The sequence below is a fragment of the Piliocolobus tephrosceles genome, chromosome 4 (genome assembly GCF_002776525.5).
Source record: "Piliocolobus tephrosceles isolate RC106 chromosome 4, ASM277652v3, whole genome shotgun sequence".
NCBI lineage: Eukaryota > Metazoa > Chordata > Mammalia > Primates > Cercopithecidae > Piliocolobus > Piliocolobus tephrosceles.
In genome coordinates this window covers 60,870,963-60,889,691 of record NC_045437.1, presented here as the reverse complement: position 1 = coordinate 60,889,691, position 18,729 = coordinate 60,870,963, and the positions used below count along the sequence as shown (strand labels likewise).

Genomic DNA, 18,729 nt, shown 5'->3' with positions numbered 1-18,729 from the left:
TAATGCACTCTATTCAAGTTAACTTTGTACTTTTTTTTTTCGATGAAGTTTTACTTTTGCTGCCCAAGCTGGAGTGCAATGGCACCATCTCCGCTCACTGCAACCTCTGCCTCCCAGGTTCAAGCGATTCTCTTACCTCAGCCTCCCGAGTAGCTGGGATTACAGGTACGTGCCACTACACCTGGCTAATTTTTTGTATTTTTAGTAGAAACAGGATTTCACCATGTTAGCCAGGCTGGTCTTGAACTCCTGACCTCAAGTGACCCACTTTGGCCTCTCAAAGTGCTGGGATTACAGGCATGAGCCACCACACCCAGCCAACTTTGCACCCTTTTCAAACCTAAGGATAGAATGTCCCAGTGACCCTGGCCCCTATACTTGCTTACAATTGTCTTGTCTTGACATTCTGCTGCCTGAATTAGCCAAAAGTCCTTTTACTCCACAGAAATGTTCTTTTTTGACCAACCCGATAGGCCATACTTAGAAGCAGAAAATACAAAGCAACCCTTGGCTCTGACCTTGTCTCCATCAGCCATCTAGTGTCTGGTCCACACTATAGCCCTGCCAGCTTCCTGACAAGCTATGTATTTCTCATGGCACTTTCCACACTTGTTCCACTGACCTTGGAGCCCCTGAGAAGGGGCTTTGTAAGTTCTCAACAAGCTAGTCTCGTGGTTCAGTATGGATTCACTTCTCCTGAGAGCCTCATCAAAGACTGGGGATCTTGCCATTGCTACACTAGCTGAGCCTGTACTTGCGCTCTAGTTTTCCAAAACAATTTACAGGCACACATTTAGATGACCAAATTCTTAAAAAGAACAAGAATGATTAACAAACACAAACCAAGATGACGGTTACTCTCTAGATGAAGGATGAGAACATCATGGGGGTGGGGTAAATTGGGGTTTCCAAAGTAGTGGTGATTTTCAATTTCTTTACCTGACTGTACTTATTTGCTATCCTCTAAACTACATATGTGTATTTGTACGTGTGCAAATATTTGTGTGTGTGTATATATATAATACACTTACAAGTGCTGCATATGCTGTGTGATGTGCATTTATGTTTGACACCATAAAGTCTATTGTTTTAACCCGAGATTACTCTCCCAAAACAATCCCTACTTTTTCATTTATTAATAAGCAAGATTTATTGAACCCCTTTTGCATGATAATGACAGACACTGATAAATAAGACAGCAGTGAACAAGAAAGACATAACTCATCTTCTCATGAGCTCAGCACTAAGTTTAGGAGGGATAAGAGTAACACAAAATATCAAAGTATGAGATTGTGCTACAAGCTATTATGAAAATGGAACAAGTTAGTATGAAAGTGAGCATCAGTGTGTGTGGGGTAACAGGGAGTGCCAGCATGTGCAGGGTAACAGTGAGAGCATGTGCAGAGATGAGAGTGACGATGTGTGCAGGGGTGACATGTTTGTGTATAGGGCTGACGATAATGGGCATAGGGATGAAGTGAGAGCATATGTAGGGGTGACAGTGAGTGCGTGTGTGTAGAGGTAACAGTGGTAACAGTGAGTGACAATGTGTGTAGTGGTGACAGTGAGAGCATGTGTAACTGTGACAGGGAGTGACAATGTGTGTAAGGTGGCCATGTATGACAATATATATGGGGTGATGGTGAGTGACAATTTGTGTAGGGATGACAGTGAGAGCATGTGTGGGTTTGACAGTGAATGGCAATATATATAGGGTGGCAGCGAGTAAGAGCATGTGTATGGGTGACAGTCAGTGACAATGTATGTAGGGGTGACAGTGAGAAACAATGTGTGTACGAGTGACATGAGTGCGTGAGAGAATGTGTAGGAGTGACAGCAAGTGATAATGTGTGTAGGAGCGACAGTGAGGGACAGCATGTGTAGGGGTGATACTGAGTGACAGAATGCGTAGGGGCAACAGTCAGTGAAAACGTGTAAGAGTGACAGTGAATGACAGCATGTGTGGGATGACAGTGAGGGACAGCATGTAAAAGGCTGACAGTGAGGACCAGCATGTGTAAGGGTGATAGCAAGTGACCGCATGTGTAGGGATGACAGTGAGTGAAAACATGTAGGAGTGACAGTATGTGTAGAGGTGACAGTGAATGACAGCATGTGTAGGGGTCATAGTGAGGAGCAGCATGTATGCGGTGACACAGAGTGACAGCATGTTTAGAAGTGATAGTGAATGACAGCATGTGTAGGGGTGACAGTGAGGGGCAGCATGTGTAGGGGTGACAGTGAGTGAAAACGTGTAGGGGTGACAGTGAGGGACAGTATGTATGGGGTGACAGTGAGGGGCAGCATGTGTAGGGGTGACAGTGATGGGCAGACTGTATAGGGGTGACAGTAAGGGACAGTATGTTTAGGGGTGACAGGGAGTAATAGCATGTGTAGAGGTGACATTGAGGGGCAGCTTATGTAGGGGTGACAGAGAAGGGCAGCATGTGTAGGGGTGACAGTGAGTGAAAACGTGTAGGAGTGACAGTGAATGACAGCATGTGTAGGGGTGACAGTGAGGGACAGTATGTTTAGGGGTGACAGTGAGGGGCAGCCTGTGTAGGGGTGACAGTAATGGCAGACTGCATAGGGGTGACAGTAAGGGACAGTATGTTTAGGGGTGACAGGGAGTAATAGCATGTGTAGAGGTGACAGTGAGGTGCAGCGTATGTGGGGTGACAGAGGGGGCAGCATGTGTAGGGGTGACAGTGAGTGATAGCCTGTGTAGGAGTGGCAGTGAATGGCACACATGTAGGGGTGACAGTGAGGGACAGCATGTGTAGGAATGATAGTGAGTGACACCATGTGTAGGAGTGACAGGGAGGGACAGCATGTGTAGGTTTGACAGTGAATGACAGCATGTATAGTGGTGACAGAGAGGGGCAGCCTGTGTACGGGGTATCAGTGAGGGCATGTGTGTGATGGTGAGATGGAGTGACAGCATGTGTAGTGATAACAGTGAAAGCATGTGTAGGAATGATCATGTATGTAGAGTTGACAGTGAGTGACAGTCTTGTGTGGGTGACCGTGACAGTGTATATGGGTTGATAGTGAGTGATAGCATCTGTTGGGGTGCACTTCAAACTGGGCAGGTCATGGAAATCCTCGCTGGGGAGGGGATATGGAAGAGGAAGCCTCAGTGAGAAGGATGCAGGGATGAGAGGATTTAGAAGAGCAGCTTGGTAATGGGCACAACTAGCGCAGGGTCTAAGACAGGAAAGAACTGGGCGCACAGGAGGTGCAGAGAAGGGTCACTGGAGGCTAGTGATCTGGGGAGGACACAGGAGGGAGTAATAGCAAGAGGCAGCCGCCAGAGCATGGAGAGCCTTATAGTCTGTATTAGGGGTTGGGGTTTAATTCTAAGACTATAGGTAGCCAGTAAAGGGTCTTATGCAGGGGATCTGATGTGATCTGATTTATAATTTGGGAAATAACACTCTGTCAGCCGAAGGATGAAGTATTGTAGCATCGCCAGTGTAGGAAGAGCAGCAAGCGGTTATTGCAGTTGTGCAGGCAAGAGATGGTGTGATCTGGAGTACGGACGTGTCCTTGCGTCCGCGGAGACATGGGCTGCCTCTATTTGGAGCAGCTTGCTAAATCCAGTCAGTGGTAAACATGAGGTCGTTTCCATGATTCTGCATACTAGTAGCCAGGGTTGCCATACTTAAGCCCTGTTTTGAGCATGTCACTCCCCAGCTGTGAACTGTAGAGAAGAAAAATTCTAATTACAAGCTTCATGATCTTACAGTTCAGTCTTTCATTTTTATACCTCCTCAATTACTTATTAAAACCTCTCAAACTTTCCTAAAGCCTGGGCAAGAGCTCTGCTCTAGTCCGTCAATATTCCACAGTCAGGGCACTGTCTTCAGCTCAGATCAGATGGTGTGAAATAAATAGGAATTTGACTTCATCTCCTTTGGAATAAAGCAGATTTTAATCTGGGACTTCATCACAGGAATTTAGATAAACAAAGTAAAAATAAAAGAGTAGTTCACAGTACTGCAGAGGTACAATGCACAGGCTCTAGACTCAAAAGCATGGGCTCTAGACTCAAACTGTGTGATCCAAGTTGGAATTTAAGCTCTGGCATAAGCTGTATGAACTTGGGTTGGTAATTCAACTGATCTGTGTGTCAGTTTCCTCATCTCCAAACTAGTCAATAATATTCATCCACATGCTTGTTGTGGGGATTAAAAAAGGAAACTCATGTAAAGGGATTAGAGAAATGTTTGACTTACGTTCAGTGCCCAATAAATGTGAAGTATTAGTGTCATTTTAGCCAGTATGCAAATTCCTGGGTTCTTTCTTTCTTTCTTTTTTTGTTTTTTTGACACGAAGTTCCTCTTTGTCGCCCAGGCTGGAGTGCAATGGTGCGATCTCGGCTCACTGCAACCTCCCCCTCCCGGTTCAAGCTATTCTCCTGCCTCAGCCTGCCCAGTAACTGGGATTACAGGCGCCCACCACCACGCCTGGCTAATTTTTTGTATTTTTAGTGGAGATGGGTTTTCACCATGTTCGCCAGGCTGGTCTCAAACTCCTGACCTCGGGTGATCCGCCTGCCTGGGCCTGCCAAAGGGTTGGGATTACAGTCCTGAGCTACTGCGCCCGGCCCTGAGTTCTTTCTTTTTAGTGATATATATTCCTCTGATGAACTTTAAGCACTTTGCAGGCTGTTTTTCTTTCAACACACTCTTTCAAGTTCCCTTTTCATGTGAAGAAACCCAAAGTAAAGAGTTAAGTGGTTTACTGAAGAGGGTACGGCAGAGAGTCACAGAATATTAGTTCAAGAAAGCTCTGAGTGTTCAATACTGGCTAGCAGGGGACATCTGCATACCCAAGGGACTTTAAAAAAATACTAATGCTTGAGTTACACCCTCAGAGATTTTGCTTTCATTTTTATGGCCTAGAACCTAAGCACTCATATTTTTAAAAATTCCTCAGGAGATTCCAGTGAGCAACTGGACCTAAGAATCATTGACCTCTTAAAATCCATTTTACAGATGAGGAAATTGAGATGCTCTATGATTGAATGACTGGCCCAAATTAATCAATGTCAGGGATAGAAATAGACTTTGAGGACAACACAGAGATAGACTTAAAATTCGAATAAATTAATAAAAGGAGCATATCATGGTAAGTGATATGTCACTTAAGAAAGACCATTGTGACTTTAGCCTAATCTATAGTTAATATATCCAAGGAGAAGGTGATGTCTACATGAAAGCACAAAGCAGGTTTAGCAGGAGCATCACACTGGCTTACCTGAGACCATAGACCATTTATGCCCTACACCAGTGCTCTCAAGTTCTGGGTGAATGTTTACCAGTGTTCATCTAAAGACGAATTGGCTTTCAAAGCTTGTTTCCCAAGGGAGAATAAAAGGCAGGGGCCTGATTATCAAGACCCATTTAGACAGGTCCCCTGCCCCACCCACTCTTTTAGTGTTTAATTTCTTATTTTCTTCACCCTCTGCTTCTCCTTATCGAAATAGACTTATGGAGGGCACCATAGCATTTTGTTAAAAGAGCAGATCTAAAGCTGTTACTTTTCTCTGCGTCCCTTTCACTGATTGTCGAAATCAGTGTACATCTGAGATCATGCAGGGTCTTAAAGCAAAGGCTTAGGGTATTATTTTCCTTTAATGAGCTAGCCCCCAAATGCAGCCAGTTTTGAAATGGTAATAGTGATTGACGCTGTCTATGGGAGAAAAGTTCCTGTGAATCCAGTAGTTTTCTCATCTAGCCTGACTACACGTGCAATTTCAAATTTAGTTATGTAAAAAAATTATAATATGTGGCCAGGTGAGGTGGCTCAAGCCTGTAATTTCAGCATTTTGGGAGGCTAAAGTGGGCAGATCATTTGAGTCCAGGAGTTCTAGACCACCCTGGGCAACATGGTGAAAACTCATCTCTACAAAAAATACAAAAATTAGCCAGGCATGATGGCTCATGCCTGTAGTCCCAGCTTCTTGGGAAACTGAAGCAGGAGGATCGTTTGAGTCTGGGATGCAGAGGTTGCAGTGAGCCAAGATCATGCCATTGTACCCCAGTCTGGGTGACAGAGGGAGACCCAGTCTCAAAAAAAAAAATTATAATGTGTTGTACTATGCCTTTCAACATTTACTGAAGAAGTCGACAGAATCAAACAATGACTTATTTGGTGTCTTATGTATTAGTTCACAGAACTCTTCTAAAATAAACAAAAAACTTGTCATTGTAATAGTTTATGTATATGACCTGTGGAATTATATACACAGCCTGAGATGAATGATGTATTTGCTATAGGAATACTGAATGATGCAGTTTTCAGTTTTATTCATGAAGAAGTAAAATATTTCACAATTTTTTCATATTAAATGGTCATTCGATTTCTTCAATGTGCATTTAGTTTTATCTGAAGGAATAAAAGGGGAAACAGTGAAGGAAGAAGAGACAATGTTGTTCAACTAAAGTTGAAGTAAGACTCACACCATGTTATCTGATTTGCATAGCAATTAGGAAAGACTTATGACCAAAAAAAAAGGTGTTGGACTAAAGGGAAGTGTATACTAAAAACAAAAACCAATTTCAAACATTCTGTTCTTACTGTGTTGGTGACCAATTTTTGTTATTTTTACTTAGTAGAATTGAAAGAACCTCATGGACAGCCCCATCCATTGCTAACTCATGGACAAAGAAAGCAAGATTCACAGTTGTGTTACTTAATCAAGATGAAAAAGAAATAGGTATAAATTGATTTATACCTATATGTTTTTGGGTTGTACGTGATCTTGGGGGAACACATCCCTTGAGTAAGTCAAAATATTTATGATCATATTTTTGATCTCAAAAAATAAGACCCTTTGCTTTGACTGGGTTGAAGCTCAATATTCATTAGTAACTCATTAATAATTCATCTTCATGTCAGCTTCACCAAGTCTGAGGCTCAGGAAGTTCCAAATAAAGTTAGAATTCAAACAGTTGAAAGTCTACCTCAAATTAAGCACAGAATTCCTTCGCTGAAACTAGTAGACCAGCTTGCCAAATAAGATGGTAATCTAGATGAATAAAAAAAATACATCCAATTATCTCCATTTTTATAACATAAAAGAATTCTTTTGTTCATTTCCAATTTATTTTTTAATTAAGATACAACTTACATACAGTTCACAAATTTTAAATGTACAGCTTAATGAATGGTTACATAAAAAACACCTCATAACCACCACAAAGATCAAGATATAGAACTTTCCAGCATCCAGGAAGGCTCCCTGATGCATCACCAGGTCTATAGTAACTACAGCTCTTCTGACCTCTTATCACATATCCATAGATAAGTTTTATGTAATTTTGATATCATATAAATGGAATCATACGGTATATAGTGTTGTGTATGTGGCTTCTTTAATTCTGCGTTGTTTGTGAACTTCATCCTGATGTTGTATATATCAATATTATAGTTTGTTCTTTTTCATTTCTGTCTAGTATTCCATCACATGAATTTACTATGCTTTACTCACTCATTTTACTATTGATGGACTTTTGGGTTATTTCTAGAGCTTTGAGTTACTACGCCTAAAGCTGCTATAAAGAGAAGTGATACTTATTTCTATTGCGTGTGTACACTCAATGAGTGGAATTCCTGGGTCTTTTTACTTTTTCTTTTGGCGTCTCCTCTTTTAGTCCCAGACCATAATTTAACCTTTCTAAGTTTTCAAATGAACCATAATAATGCTCATCATTTTAAGCCAGAGAAGTGTTCCAGGTGGCAAATTTCATGTCTTAAAAGTGTCCACCAATAGGGTTATGCTTTTCGTAGTTCATTCCTATGGGACACCTAATGGATTTTGCTCTCCTTTTTCCTTCTCCCCAACTTCTTGTTATTTGTGTATGTGTATCTCCCCAGCTCCTCATGATGTAAGAAGAAGAAGAAAAGATAGACTATTGAAGGGGACATCTAAGGACATTTTTCTCATCTATTCCTCATTGAGATAGTGTTGGAGTACAACACAGAAGTGCTGGGTCAGAATGAAGGGACTGGATTTTTATATCCAGACCAGGCTTCTGCTTTCTAGGGAGGCTATGGATTAAATCACATCACTTATCTGCACTGCAGCCAGGGGTTCATTTGTATCAGTGGTTCCCAGACATGGCTGCAAATCAGAATCACCTGGGGAGGCTTTAAAGTTTGTTTTGTTACAAAAGTGGCACATGTTAGTGGAAAATGTAAAACAACACAAAAGACCATAAAATAAAATCTAACCATCTCTCCCCTCACAGTCTGTATAACATCTCATTTTCCTACCCATAAATTCCTAGATGTTGTTCTAAGGTTTTAAAATAAAGATCTCTGGGCCCCACTCCCGAAGTGATAAAGGAGAATCTTCGAGGTCCTAGAAATTTACGTATTTGTTTAAAACTTCATAAATGATTTTGATAACATTCAAGTTTGGGAATGAATCTCTTGACTAATATCTGAGATCCATTTCAGTAAATTCCATCCCCTACACTCTACAAATTATGTGATTTATGTTTGCCAGCTGCTACCAGGACTGGCCCTAAGCATAACTAAAGCAACAATGGTTTTATTTTTACCTCTTCCTATTCATGCTTTCTCACTTCATCTTTAGCTGCTCAACTTTTTTACTTAAAAAAATTTTTTTTTTTGGAAACAGAGCTTCGCTCTTGTTGCCCAGGATGGAGTGCGATGGCACGATCTCGGCTCACTGCAACCTCCACCTCCCAGGTTCAAGCGATTCTCCTGCCTCAGTCTCCCGAGTAGCTGAGATTACAGGCATGTGCCATCATGCCCGGCTAATTTTATATTTTTAATAGAGACGGGGTTTCTCCATGTTGGTCAGGCTGGACTCGAACTCCTGACCTCAGATGATCTGCCTGCCTCGGCCTCCCAAAGTGCTGGGATTACAGGTGTGAGCCACTGCGCCCAGCCACTTTAAAATTTTTATAACTCTTTGGGCCACAGACTGAACAACTTTTACTTGGAAGGTAGTGACACATTCTATTAAAACTCTAGCTACTTTTTGGTTAATCCCATAAACCAATTAGTGTTAATAAATTTGTTAGCTACTAAATGCATTACCTTTCCCAGGTAACATAATGCTTTATGCTAAAATGTAAATCCCCGTAATACCCTTAACAAGTCGCATGGGGGTTGGGGGCTCCTTCCAGAATAGCCTGAAAGATGCTTTTAGTCTGGCAAGCTTTCAAATAAAATTCACAACACAAACATTTGTTCATTTTTACCATCACTAATATTAATCAGTTCAAGTATCTGAAAAAGGGCTTGGGTTAAAATAAATAGATACTAACTGACATGCAAGAAATTGCTAGAAACTTAAATCACAATTAAGTAAAGTGGTTGCTATCATCAATTAACAGGAGAGGAAGATTTACTTAGATGAAAGACCCAGTCCAAATTACACTATAGAACAATAAACTACCTCCTAAGCCCTTAACTACCCAAACCATATAACTATAGAAGAAAAAGCAGGAAAAAGAAACCTAGACATAATTGCTGTGATTAAAAAGAAACTGAAAGAAGACAATAAATATGTACTTTGTGAGGCCAAAGATTGGGAAGTAGGAAAATACAGAATTCAAGACATAAAACCTAATCCCTACAAATGATAATGATCCAATAATTATATTTTGAATATATACAACATTTATTTTATAAATTTGAAGAATAATTGTATCTATGACATCAAAAAAATTCTATTTGAGGAAAGTGCCAGTCCTTTTCCCTCCATTTTATTTATCCTTAGAAAAACTAAAATGATAAGGGGTTAAACAACTTTTTTAAGTTCAAAGGGAAAACCTAAATGAGCACCAGTTGTCCTGCCTTCTAGAGAAAATCATAATTTTACACAAACATTGTATAAACTGCCTTTCTTACAGACGTGTGCCTAGGCAGGCGAGTGTGTACATTATTTGGAGGGGTGGCTAATACTGCAGTTAAACATACTGGAGAGAATGTGGAGCACAGCACCTTCATAGCCTCACAACTTCGTAACCTCCTTCGCTGTAAGATTTTTGTCCAGGACACCCCTATTCTGCTTTAACACCTTATTTATGAGGCTTAGCTCAGGTCTTGTCTTCCCTGACCACCCTCTGAGCTGGATGCCTCTTTCCTTTACCTCCACTGTCCCTGTCCATAATCATGTCTTTCGTAGGTCTTATCACTTTGATCTGAAATGTTCTGTGGGTGCAGCAGCCTCTCTACTTGGCTTTAAGTGCTGCAGGGAGCTTATTCACTCATGCATCCTCATCACTTAGCACAATGCCTGGCATAATGTCAGTGCTCAACAGGTGTTAATAATACATCCTGTCCTTCCAATGTCCAGTAGTTATTTCAGTAACTAAATCCTCTTTTTTAAAACCAACTTATGCAAAGTTAATCCTCTGTGGTTCAAAAAGTTCCAATACAACTTAAAAGACAAATTTTCCATTATTTGTCATCTCATCTGTCGAATTCATCTGTAATTTGTCTAATTCAGCATCTCGCAATGTGTGTGTTCCCATGGAGTTGGACTCCAAGAGATGCTGTCGGTAAGGGTAAATATGTGGGAAACATGTTACTCAATCTAGCAAGGCAGCCAGGGCAGTGGTTTAGCACACTGCAGGCTCTGTCAGAAAAGTGGTAATTGGGGTGCTGGGGGCAGACTGCAGGCTCTGTCAGGAAAGTGATAATTCTATGTGCTTCTGTTTCTTTTCTGTAAAATAGGACTAATAACAGTTTTTCTCCCTCATAGGGTTGTTGCCAAGATTTGCTAAGTATTACACAAAAGGCTTGGAGTACTTAGTGCTAAGAACATACTGACTACTATTATTAAGCAAAGTTAAACAATTTATTTTTCTTATTTGGTTTTATTTTGCTTGCTGGCTTTAGCATGCTGATATGCCCATGAATATCCAGGGAAGCAGTATTCCCCACATTTACTTGATGGAAGAGCTACTAGCATGTCCCAGAAGTAATGGGCCTCAAAACATACCTGAGGAAATTCCTATTTATACATTTAAAAGAACATTAACATTTTCCAAACCCAAATTGGGACACTGATTTCACCTGTATGGCTATAACTTGGGAGCCTTGGTACATAATATTAATATTTGAAGAGAGGACCGGTCTAGCAACACAAGTAAATAATAATAATAAAAGCCCAAGACCTATGTGTGACTACATTTAAAATATTTCTTTTTTGAAAAATTTAAAGTACAAGTGAAGTGACTTTTATTGATATTAAAATGGGAACTGCAAATATGGCCCAAATAATAAACCATGTAGGCTTTACGTATTATTTTCTGACACAGTTAAAAAATTATTACTTGACAAAGATGAAGGGCCAGACTTCCTTATTCAAAAACTCACGCCATTTATCTTAATTCTGCTGCATCTGATACTAACTTCCTCTAGAGCCAGGAAACTTTGCAAGTGTTAAATAACCTGAAAGGAGGGAAAGAAGGAAGTAACCTACCAAAGTGAAAAAGAGGAACAAGTTCTAACCCAATGCAGGTTTAAAACATAACCAAAAGAACAAAAGAGAGAGTTTGACACACCAATCTTGAGGTAAGTAAGAACTTGATTTAAGGTATTTGGGTGACTAAAAACTATAAGAAATAAGTTTGTCTTTAATTAATCAATGATTGTTATCTTATTAAAATTTTTAGAAAAAAAATGCCTTACATAGCTATAAGGGGGAAACCCAATTTACAAACTGAGAGTGATGTTGATGTTCCTTTACAATATAATTATGCTTTGCTGTTACTTTGTTTCCAAACAGAAGGGCATTATCTTACTTGAAAATTCCTGAAGTTTCTCAGCAATTTGCGATTTTAAGAACAATGTCAAATTATTAGGTAACCTGTTGGAACTGCTTTCCAAAATGAAAACAGAGTTTTCTTTCAAACTGGGCAAAGTGAACACTATTTAAGTGTTAAACTATATTTGAAGGATTATTGCTTAAAATGTGGTTTTCATAATAGTAGGTCTTTGTTCATCTCTCACAGGTTTTTTTCCTGTAATGTTATTTCAAAGAAAATGATGCATTTTTTTTTTTCTGTAAAATGTCTTCTTGTCTTTATCTTGGTAAATATCTCTTAGACAAACAATTTTAATATTTTGGATGTACCCGAATGTCTACTCTACATAGAATAACATAGATGGTAAAAATACCTTTTCTTCTTAAAAATTAAGAGGGCAATTTATTGCCTTATCCTCAGCTGCAGAAGTGACAATAGTTAGCCTTCCTCAACCCTCACCGTGACTTCTGTTGCAGTCCTAGTATCTTTCAAAAAGTTGATTAATTTCAATCAATATTTAAAGTTTATTTTGTAAATTTACTTCAAATACTCTGGCAACTAATTTCTTTTTGTTTTTTTGTTTTTTTTTTTTTTGAGACGGAGTCTCGCTCTGTCGCCCAGGCTGGAGTGCAGTGGCCGGATCTCAGCTCACTGCAAGCTCTGCCTCCCAGGTTCATGCCATTCTCCTGCCTCAGCCTCCTGAGTAGCTGGGACTACAGGCACCCGCCACCACGCCTGGCTAAATTTTTGTGTTTTGTTTTTAGTAGAGACGGGGTTTCACCGTGTTAGCCAGGATGGTCTCAATCTCCTGACCTCGTGATCTACCTGCCTTGGCCTCCCAAAGTGCTGGGATTACAGGCGTGAGCCACAGCGCCCAGCCACTAATTTCTTAAATCGGTAACCATGTATACCATAAAATATCTTGCAGATAATTGGCACTCATCTGTTTCAAACAGAAAATGAGGTCCTAATGATTAAAGTCATTTGGCTAAACTTTTGTCCTTGAACACAAGCGCGGCTGGTCTTATAAACCTACAGATTGTAAATCTTGTGTGGTGGACCATACAGTTCTCAACCTCAATATTACTCCCCAAAATTCCAAGGAAATTAAAACATTTCTGCATCTGGGGTGCTTGTCCCTGTATTTTTATCAAAACAAATTTATAAATTACCTGCACATCTTATTTAATTTTATTATGTGAAATGTCAAGTTAAATATGTGCATATTAATATATTCTAACCTTAGGCAAATTTATGAACATTCATTACCATTAAACTTTTCGTGAATACTCACTAAAAGCAGAGCACCATTTTGTGAATTTCTACTTTTCTTCTTCATTGTTACTATTATTATCATCCCATAAGGAGATTAGTTCCTTCATTAACGAACGTTTAATAGATTAGTCATTCTATGTCTAATGCTGGTGTTGGTAATACAAAGGTAAATAATATATAATTTCCAACCTTCAAAAACCTCAGAGCTAATCAAGCTATACAAATTTAGTGACTGATGCACTTAGCACGTTACAGATATTTGGATAAATAATATTTTGGGGAAATTTTTACCTGAATTCTCATTCAGTTACATTCTGGTTGTAAGGAAGTTACTTAACTTCTTTAAGCCTCTCTTCTTATCTATAAAATGATAATATAAATAGTACCTACTGCATACAGCAGCTATAGGATTAAATGAGATAATCCCTGTAACAGTGTTTAAAAGCTGAAGCTCTTTTTTTTTTTTTTTTTTTTTTGAGACGGAGTCTCGCTCTGTCACCTGGGCTGGAGTGCAGTGGCCGGATCTCAGCTCACTGCAAGCTCCGCCTCCCTGGTTTACGCCATTCTCCTGCCTCAGCCTCCCGAGTAGCTGGGACTACAGGCACCAGCCACCTTGCCCGGCTAGCTTTTTGTATTTTTTTAGTAGAGACGGGGTTTCACCGTGTTAGCCAGGATGGTCTCGAACTCCTGACCTCGTGATCCGCCCGTCTCGGCCTCCCAAAGTGCTGGGATTACAGGCTTGAGCCACCGCGCCCGGCTAAAAGCTGAAGCTCTTAACTAAACATTATTGATGATAACATTCCGTAAATGATGATAATCATTTCACAGGCCCTGTTGGATCTATGTCTACATTCAGACTGAAAATATACAGTAATAATGTTTTGTTCATAAAATCACAATGGAACATGCAGCCCAGTTGAACACTTCCCCTTCTTATCTCGTTGCCATTTTAAAGCATCAACAGAAAACGATGTAAAATCATCTTAGATGGAAGTTATTTTCTGAAAGCTATGAGAAAACCTGTGATACAAAGGCTTTTGAAAATACATTGGTTTACTTTAAAGGTCTCATTTCATGTTTTAAGCATAAACTGCACCCTTGAGTTTTAAACTATCATCTTAAGCAATTAGATGCTGAAATTTGCAGTCATTTTTAAATGCATTCTTTCATTCAAGAAATATTGATTGGATGCATTTTCTGTGCTAGGTGTTGTGCTGTTCTCTAGGAACATACAGATGAAATGACCTGAACTCTGCCCACCATTTAACCGAGTAAGAATACAATTCTCTCTCATTTAGGTTATGGCACTATAGTAGAGAATGGACTCATTAATGCGGGATTGCAGAGGAAGGAATGGTTAAGAAAAAGACAAGGCCTCTACCTGCTCCAAAGAAGGATAGACAGGGCTTCACAGAAGAGGTGACAGGTATTGAAGATGATTGCACTTGTCTGCACATGTCCCATTTCTTCTATTGTGCTCGGAACATTATCTTTCACTTGAAAATTGTTAACCTAATTGTCAAAAACTATGTGGAGATCTAAGTGATAAAACCACTCAGGCTTGGGCAGGGACAGGATTTTTCTGACTCTTTTTTCTTTCATCAAACAGGTAGTATATTTTATATTAAAAGCAGAAGCTCACTATATGCTGGTGTTTAATGCATTGGTGAAAATCAGTAATTTTTCTATGTTAGATAATAAGTATGCAATTAACATATTTTTAATTTATAGCAGGTTTCTGGATGGCAGATCATTCAATCTTCGTTTTTTTTTTTTTTTTTTTGAGAGGGAGTCTCGCTCTGTTGCCCAGGCTGGAGTGCAGTGGCACGATCTTGTCTCATTGCAAACTCTGCCTCCCGGGTTCATGCCATTCTCCTACCTCAGCCTCCCAAGTAGTTGGGATTACAGGCACCTGCCACCATGCCTGGCTAATTTTTTGTATTTTTAGTAGAGACGGGGTTTCACCTTGTTAGCCAGGGTGGTCTCGATCTCCTGACCTCATGATCCACCCGCCTTGGCCTCCCAAAGTGCTGGGATTACAGACGTGAGCCCCCGCACCTGACATTCAACCTTCTTTTTCTTGAGTTTCCTACTCTACTGTCATCTTCCACTCATTTCTGCTTCGTTTTGTGATTCATTAACAGAAAAGGAAGTGGAATGGAATAAAATCCCCTTGATACAGTACAATTATACATTAATGACTGTACTGTGAAGAGCATCACACATGAAGAGAGCCATCTTCCAAAAATAAGTTTATACACTCTCTCCTCTAACTGCATCAGGACTTTACCAGATAGCATTCTTTCAGCTCTGAAAAGGAAATGCCTAAAAGAGCTTCCAAACTCATTTTTGAATAATACTAGGCTACAAGGAATTACATTGTGAATTCATTAAGGGTAACACCAAACCACTAAACAGCACTGTTCGTACAGAAATGTTGAAAAGCTGTGGAAATAATTTAGTGGCCGTTTCTGTAGGAATTTCGCTTCTTTTACTCTTAGTGGTTTGTGGAATTGGGTGTGTTTGGCACTGGAAACACCATGTTGCCACACGATTTACCTTACCGAGGTTTTTGCAAAGGAGAAGCAGCAGGAGAAAAGTCTGTACTAAAACATTCTTGGGCCCCCGCATCATTGGCTTAAGGCATAAAATCTCAGTTGAAACCCAAGATCACAAATCTGCTGTCAGGGGAAATAACATACACAAAAACTATGAAAATGTGGAAGCAGGTCCTCCCAAAGTTAAAGGAAAAACCAATAAAGAACTATATGAAAACACACGGCAGTCCAATTTCGAGGAGCATATCTATGATAATGAGACATCTTCTGACTACTGTAACTTCCAGAAGCCTCATCCTTCTGAAGTTCCTCAAGATGAAGATATATACATTCTTCCAGATTCATATTAGCTTTTCAAAATGCTGACTTTTGTTATTGGATGACAAATACTCACTGTAATTTTTCAACAGCAAAGACCTGGAATCAAACTAAATGTTTATCAACAGTAGACTGGATAAAGAAAATGTGGTAACACCCTAGAATACTATGCGGCCATAAAAAAGAACAAAACTAACATGGGAACAGAAAATCAAATACCACATATTCTCACTTAGAAGTGGGAGCTAAGTAATAAGAGAACACGTGGACAGAAAGAGAGGAACAACAGACACTGGGGCCTACTTGAGGGAGGACGGTGGAAAGAGGGAGAGGTTCAGGGGGAAAAAAACTATCAGGTACTATGCTTAGTACACAGGTGATGAAATAATCTGTACACCAAACCCCCAAGTCACAAGTGTTCCTACATAACAAACCTGCACATATACCCCTGAACATAAAATAAAAATTAAAATACTGAAAATAATTCACTGTGATTTTTATTGTACTGATGTCATTATTAATCAAGTTCTGATAAGTAGGTAGTCTCTGCTCTATCTCCACCTTTCTGAACCCTATGTGTATCACTGTGGATGAATTCTAGATACCTTCTCCATCCTCCTTGCCCCAGACTGAAGCTGTATTATGTGATATTGGGTCTTCCTTCTAAATGTTACCTGTTTTCTCTTTCCTTTATTTCTTTCATTATCTTTATCTGGATCAGAATTATTGTCATAGGCTCCTAACTGGTCCTCCTGCTTCTAGTTTCAACCCACTCCATCAATTACCCATGGTCCTGCCAGATTTATCTTCAGAAAATATTCCCAACAGCAGCATCATTTATTTTGCTTAAAGTGTTTTAATGCCCCCTCTTTGCAAAAGACATAATACCCATAATTTGAACTCCAAAATTGATGGTTTTCCACAGTTGGTTCCAATTCCGTTTTCCAATGACTTCTCCTACTATCTCTCATTTCTTTGCTTTCAGCAGAATCATCTCGAAACCTGCCAAACTTATCCTTCCTTCACAGCTTTGCTTTTCTCCCTCCTTTCTCAAGCCTGCTTCAGATTATAAGTTCTGCACATCTCCTGAATCACTCCAAACCTGCATTTACCTTTTTATTTTCTGATATAAGTCTTGATGCCTCTTCAACTCTTAGGACATTTAAACATATGGATGTTGCCACAGCATTTTATTACCTAGTTTCATATGAAAATGTCTTAAATTCCCACCTGAATGAAAAGAAACTGCCTCATATGATGTTCTAGGCATTTTTAGCCCAAATGCCTAGAACATCACATGAGGCACTAAATGTCTCATGTTTTACTGATGAGAATTGAATTGTACATTTTGCTGAGTAGTTTTGAGGAAAGAATCTAATAAATCCATCTATTATTCATCCATGCAACGAATATTTGTTGAGTATCTTCTGTCTACTTGCTATTGTGCTGTGCACATGGGAGACATGGGTTGGTGGAGGGGTTACAATAGTAAAAAGAGAGACATGGATCCTGAACACATACGGTCTAGTAGAAAAGAAATGATAGTAAACGAATGAATGCAATGCTGGTCATGAAGCTATGATAGCTCATCTCTAAATCTACTCTTTTACTTGCTCCTCTGAATTGCTTAACCTGGGCTTCTGCAAACATTTCTTTTGCCAGGTGGATCCATTCTAGGCTCTACCAATAGGGGGCACTAAGGAAGACTGAAAGGCAATAGGAAGCAACAGGGAATTGCTCCTGCCTATTCTCTCTCTTGCCCCCGCAGGAATTATTGCTATGTGGTTTACTCCAGCATCACTGGTTGTTTACAGCTTTCTAGTTTCTTCCATCACTCCCAGGACCAGCTTCTCTGCAACTTGTCAGAAGTGCCTGCACCAGCCAGGTGCACCCACCCTTAGACTCTCACAGCCAGACCCTCCTCCAACTTCCTGAAGTGGTGCAGGAGACAAGTGACACCCTCAGAGTTCTGCGTCCCAGCCTGGCAGGGCTCCTCCTCTGAGGTCTGGTAACTCTTAACCAATATTGTTAGAGTTACTATCTATGTGGTACCTGTGTCCCCTTTTTGTTTTTTCATCCTGCCAATGCCTGTTTAGCCAATAATCTATATTAAATTCTCTCTGTTAAAACAAATTGATATGGTTTCTATTTCCCTAAGTGGATACGTATCAAAATGGTAGAAGGTGCTTTATAAAAAATTCTTCCTGTTTTTGAAAGCAATGGGGTTGGGTGGGAAAGACTATTTTCATTTTAATAGGGCGGTCAAAGAGGCCTCACTGGAGACCACTTAAATGAGACTTGAAGGCGGAAGGAAGCTATAATAAATGTGATGGACAGAGGGTAAGAATGGGACCCACATGTGAAAATAATCTGGGGCCTAAGAGAATTTATGGTGCTCTGGGAAGCCATTGTGGCTAGAGCTTCCTGAGGAAGGCTTGGAGGGACACCTGCTGGGTTGGTGAAGGAGGGAATAGGAGACCATGAGCTTCTTATAAGTCTTAGTATGTGGCTTTGACTCTATTATAGGTGCAATGGGAATCAGTAAAGGGTTTTAAGCAGAGACGTGATGATAACACTAGTATTTTTGAAAAGATTTACTGGGTTGAGAAGTGACTGGAAAGAGGCCAAAATGGAAGTGGGTAAGACAGCTAAGAAGCTTCTGCATTTAAGTTAGACTAGAGTGGCTACAGTGCAGATAAAGACATTGACAGTGCTGCCTGTCCTTCAAGGAGATGACACAGGACTTACTGACAGACTCAGCATGTGTGCTTGGCAGGGGA

The 18,729-nt window shown here is 40.0% G+C and overlaps 1 protein-coding gene across 5 annotated transcripts; it reads left to right on the top strand.

Moving 5' to 3' along the window:
- The first annotated feature begins 10,532 nt into the window (after positions 1-10,532).
- On the top strand, positions 10,533-17,180 carry GAPT (GRB2 binding adaptor protein, transmembrane). 5 transcript variants are annotated; one of them, XR_002731322.1, is made up of 4 exons: positions 10,533-10,547; positions 11,413-11,565; positions 14,372-14,499; positions 15,218-15,819. XR_002731322.1 is itself a non-coding variant. In XM_023210505.1 (3 exons), exon 3 carries the CDS (start codon positions 15,508-15,510, stop codon positions 15,979-15,981), a length of 474 nt encoding a protein of 157 aa, XP_023066273.1. In that variant the 5' UTR covers positions 11,413-11,565; positions 14,372-14,499; positions 15,218-15,507; the 3' UTR covers positions 15,982-17,180. The 5 variants fall into 5 exon arrangements, 4 of the variants coding, with proteins under 4 accessions (XP_023066273.1, XP_023066275.1, XP_023066274.1 ...); XM_023210505.1 differs by lacking the exon at positions 10,533-10,547 and having other exon boundaries at positions 15,218-17,180; XM_023210507.2 differs by lacking the exons at positions 10,533-10,547; positions 14,372-14,499 and adding an exon at positions 14,280-14,344 and having other exon boundaries at positions 11,423-11,565; positions 15,218-17,180.
- The last annotated feature ends 1,549 nt before the right edge of the window (positions 17,181-18,729 follow it).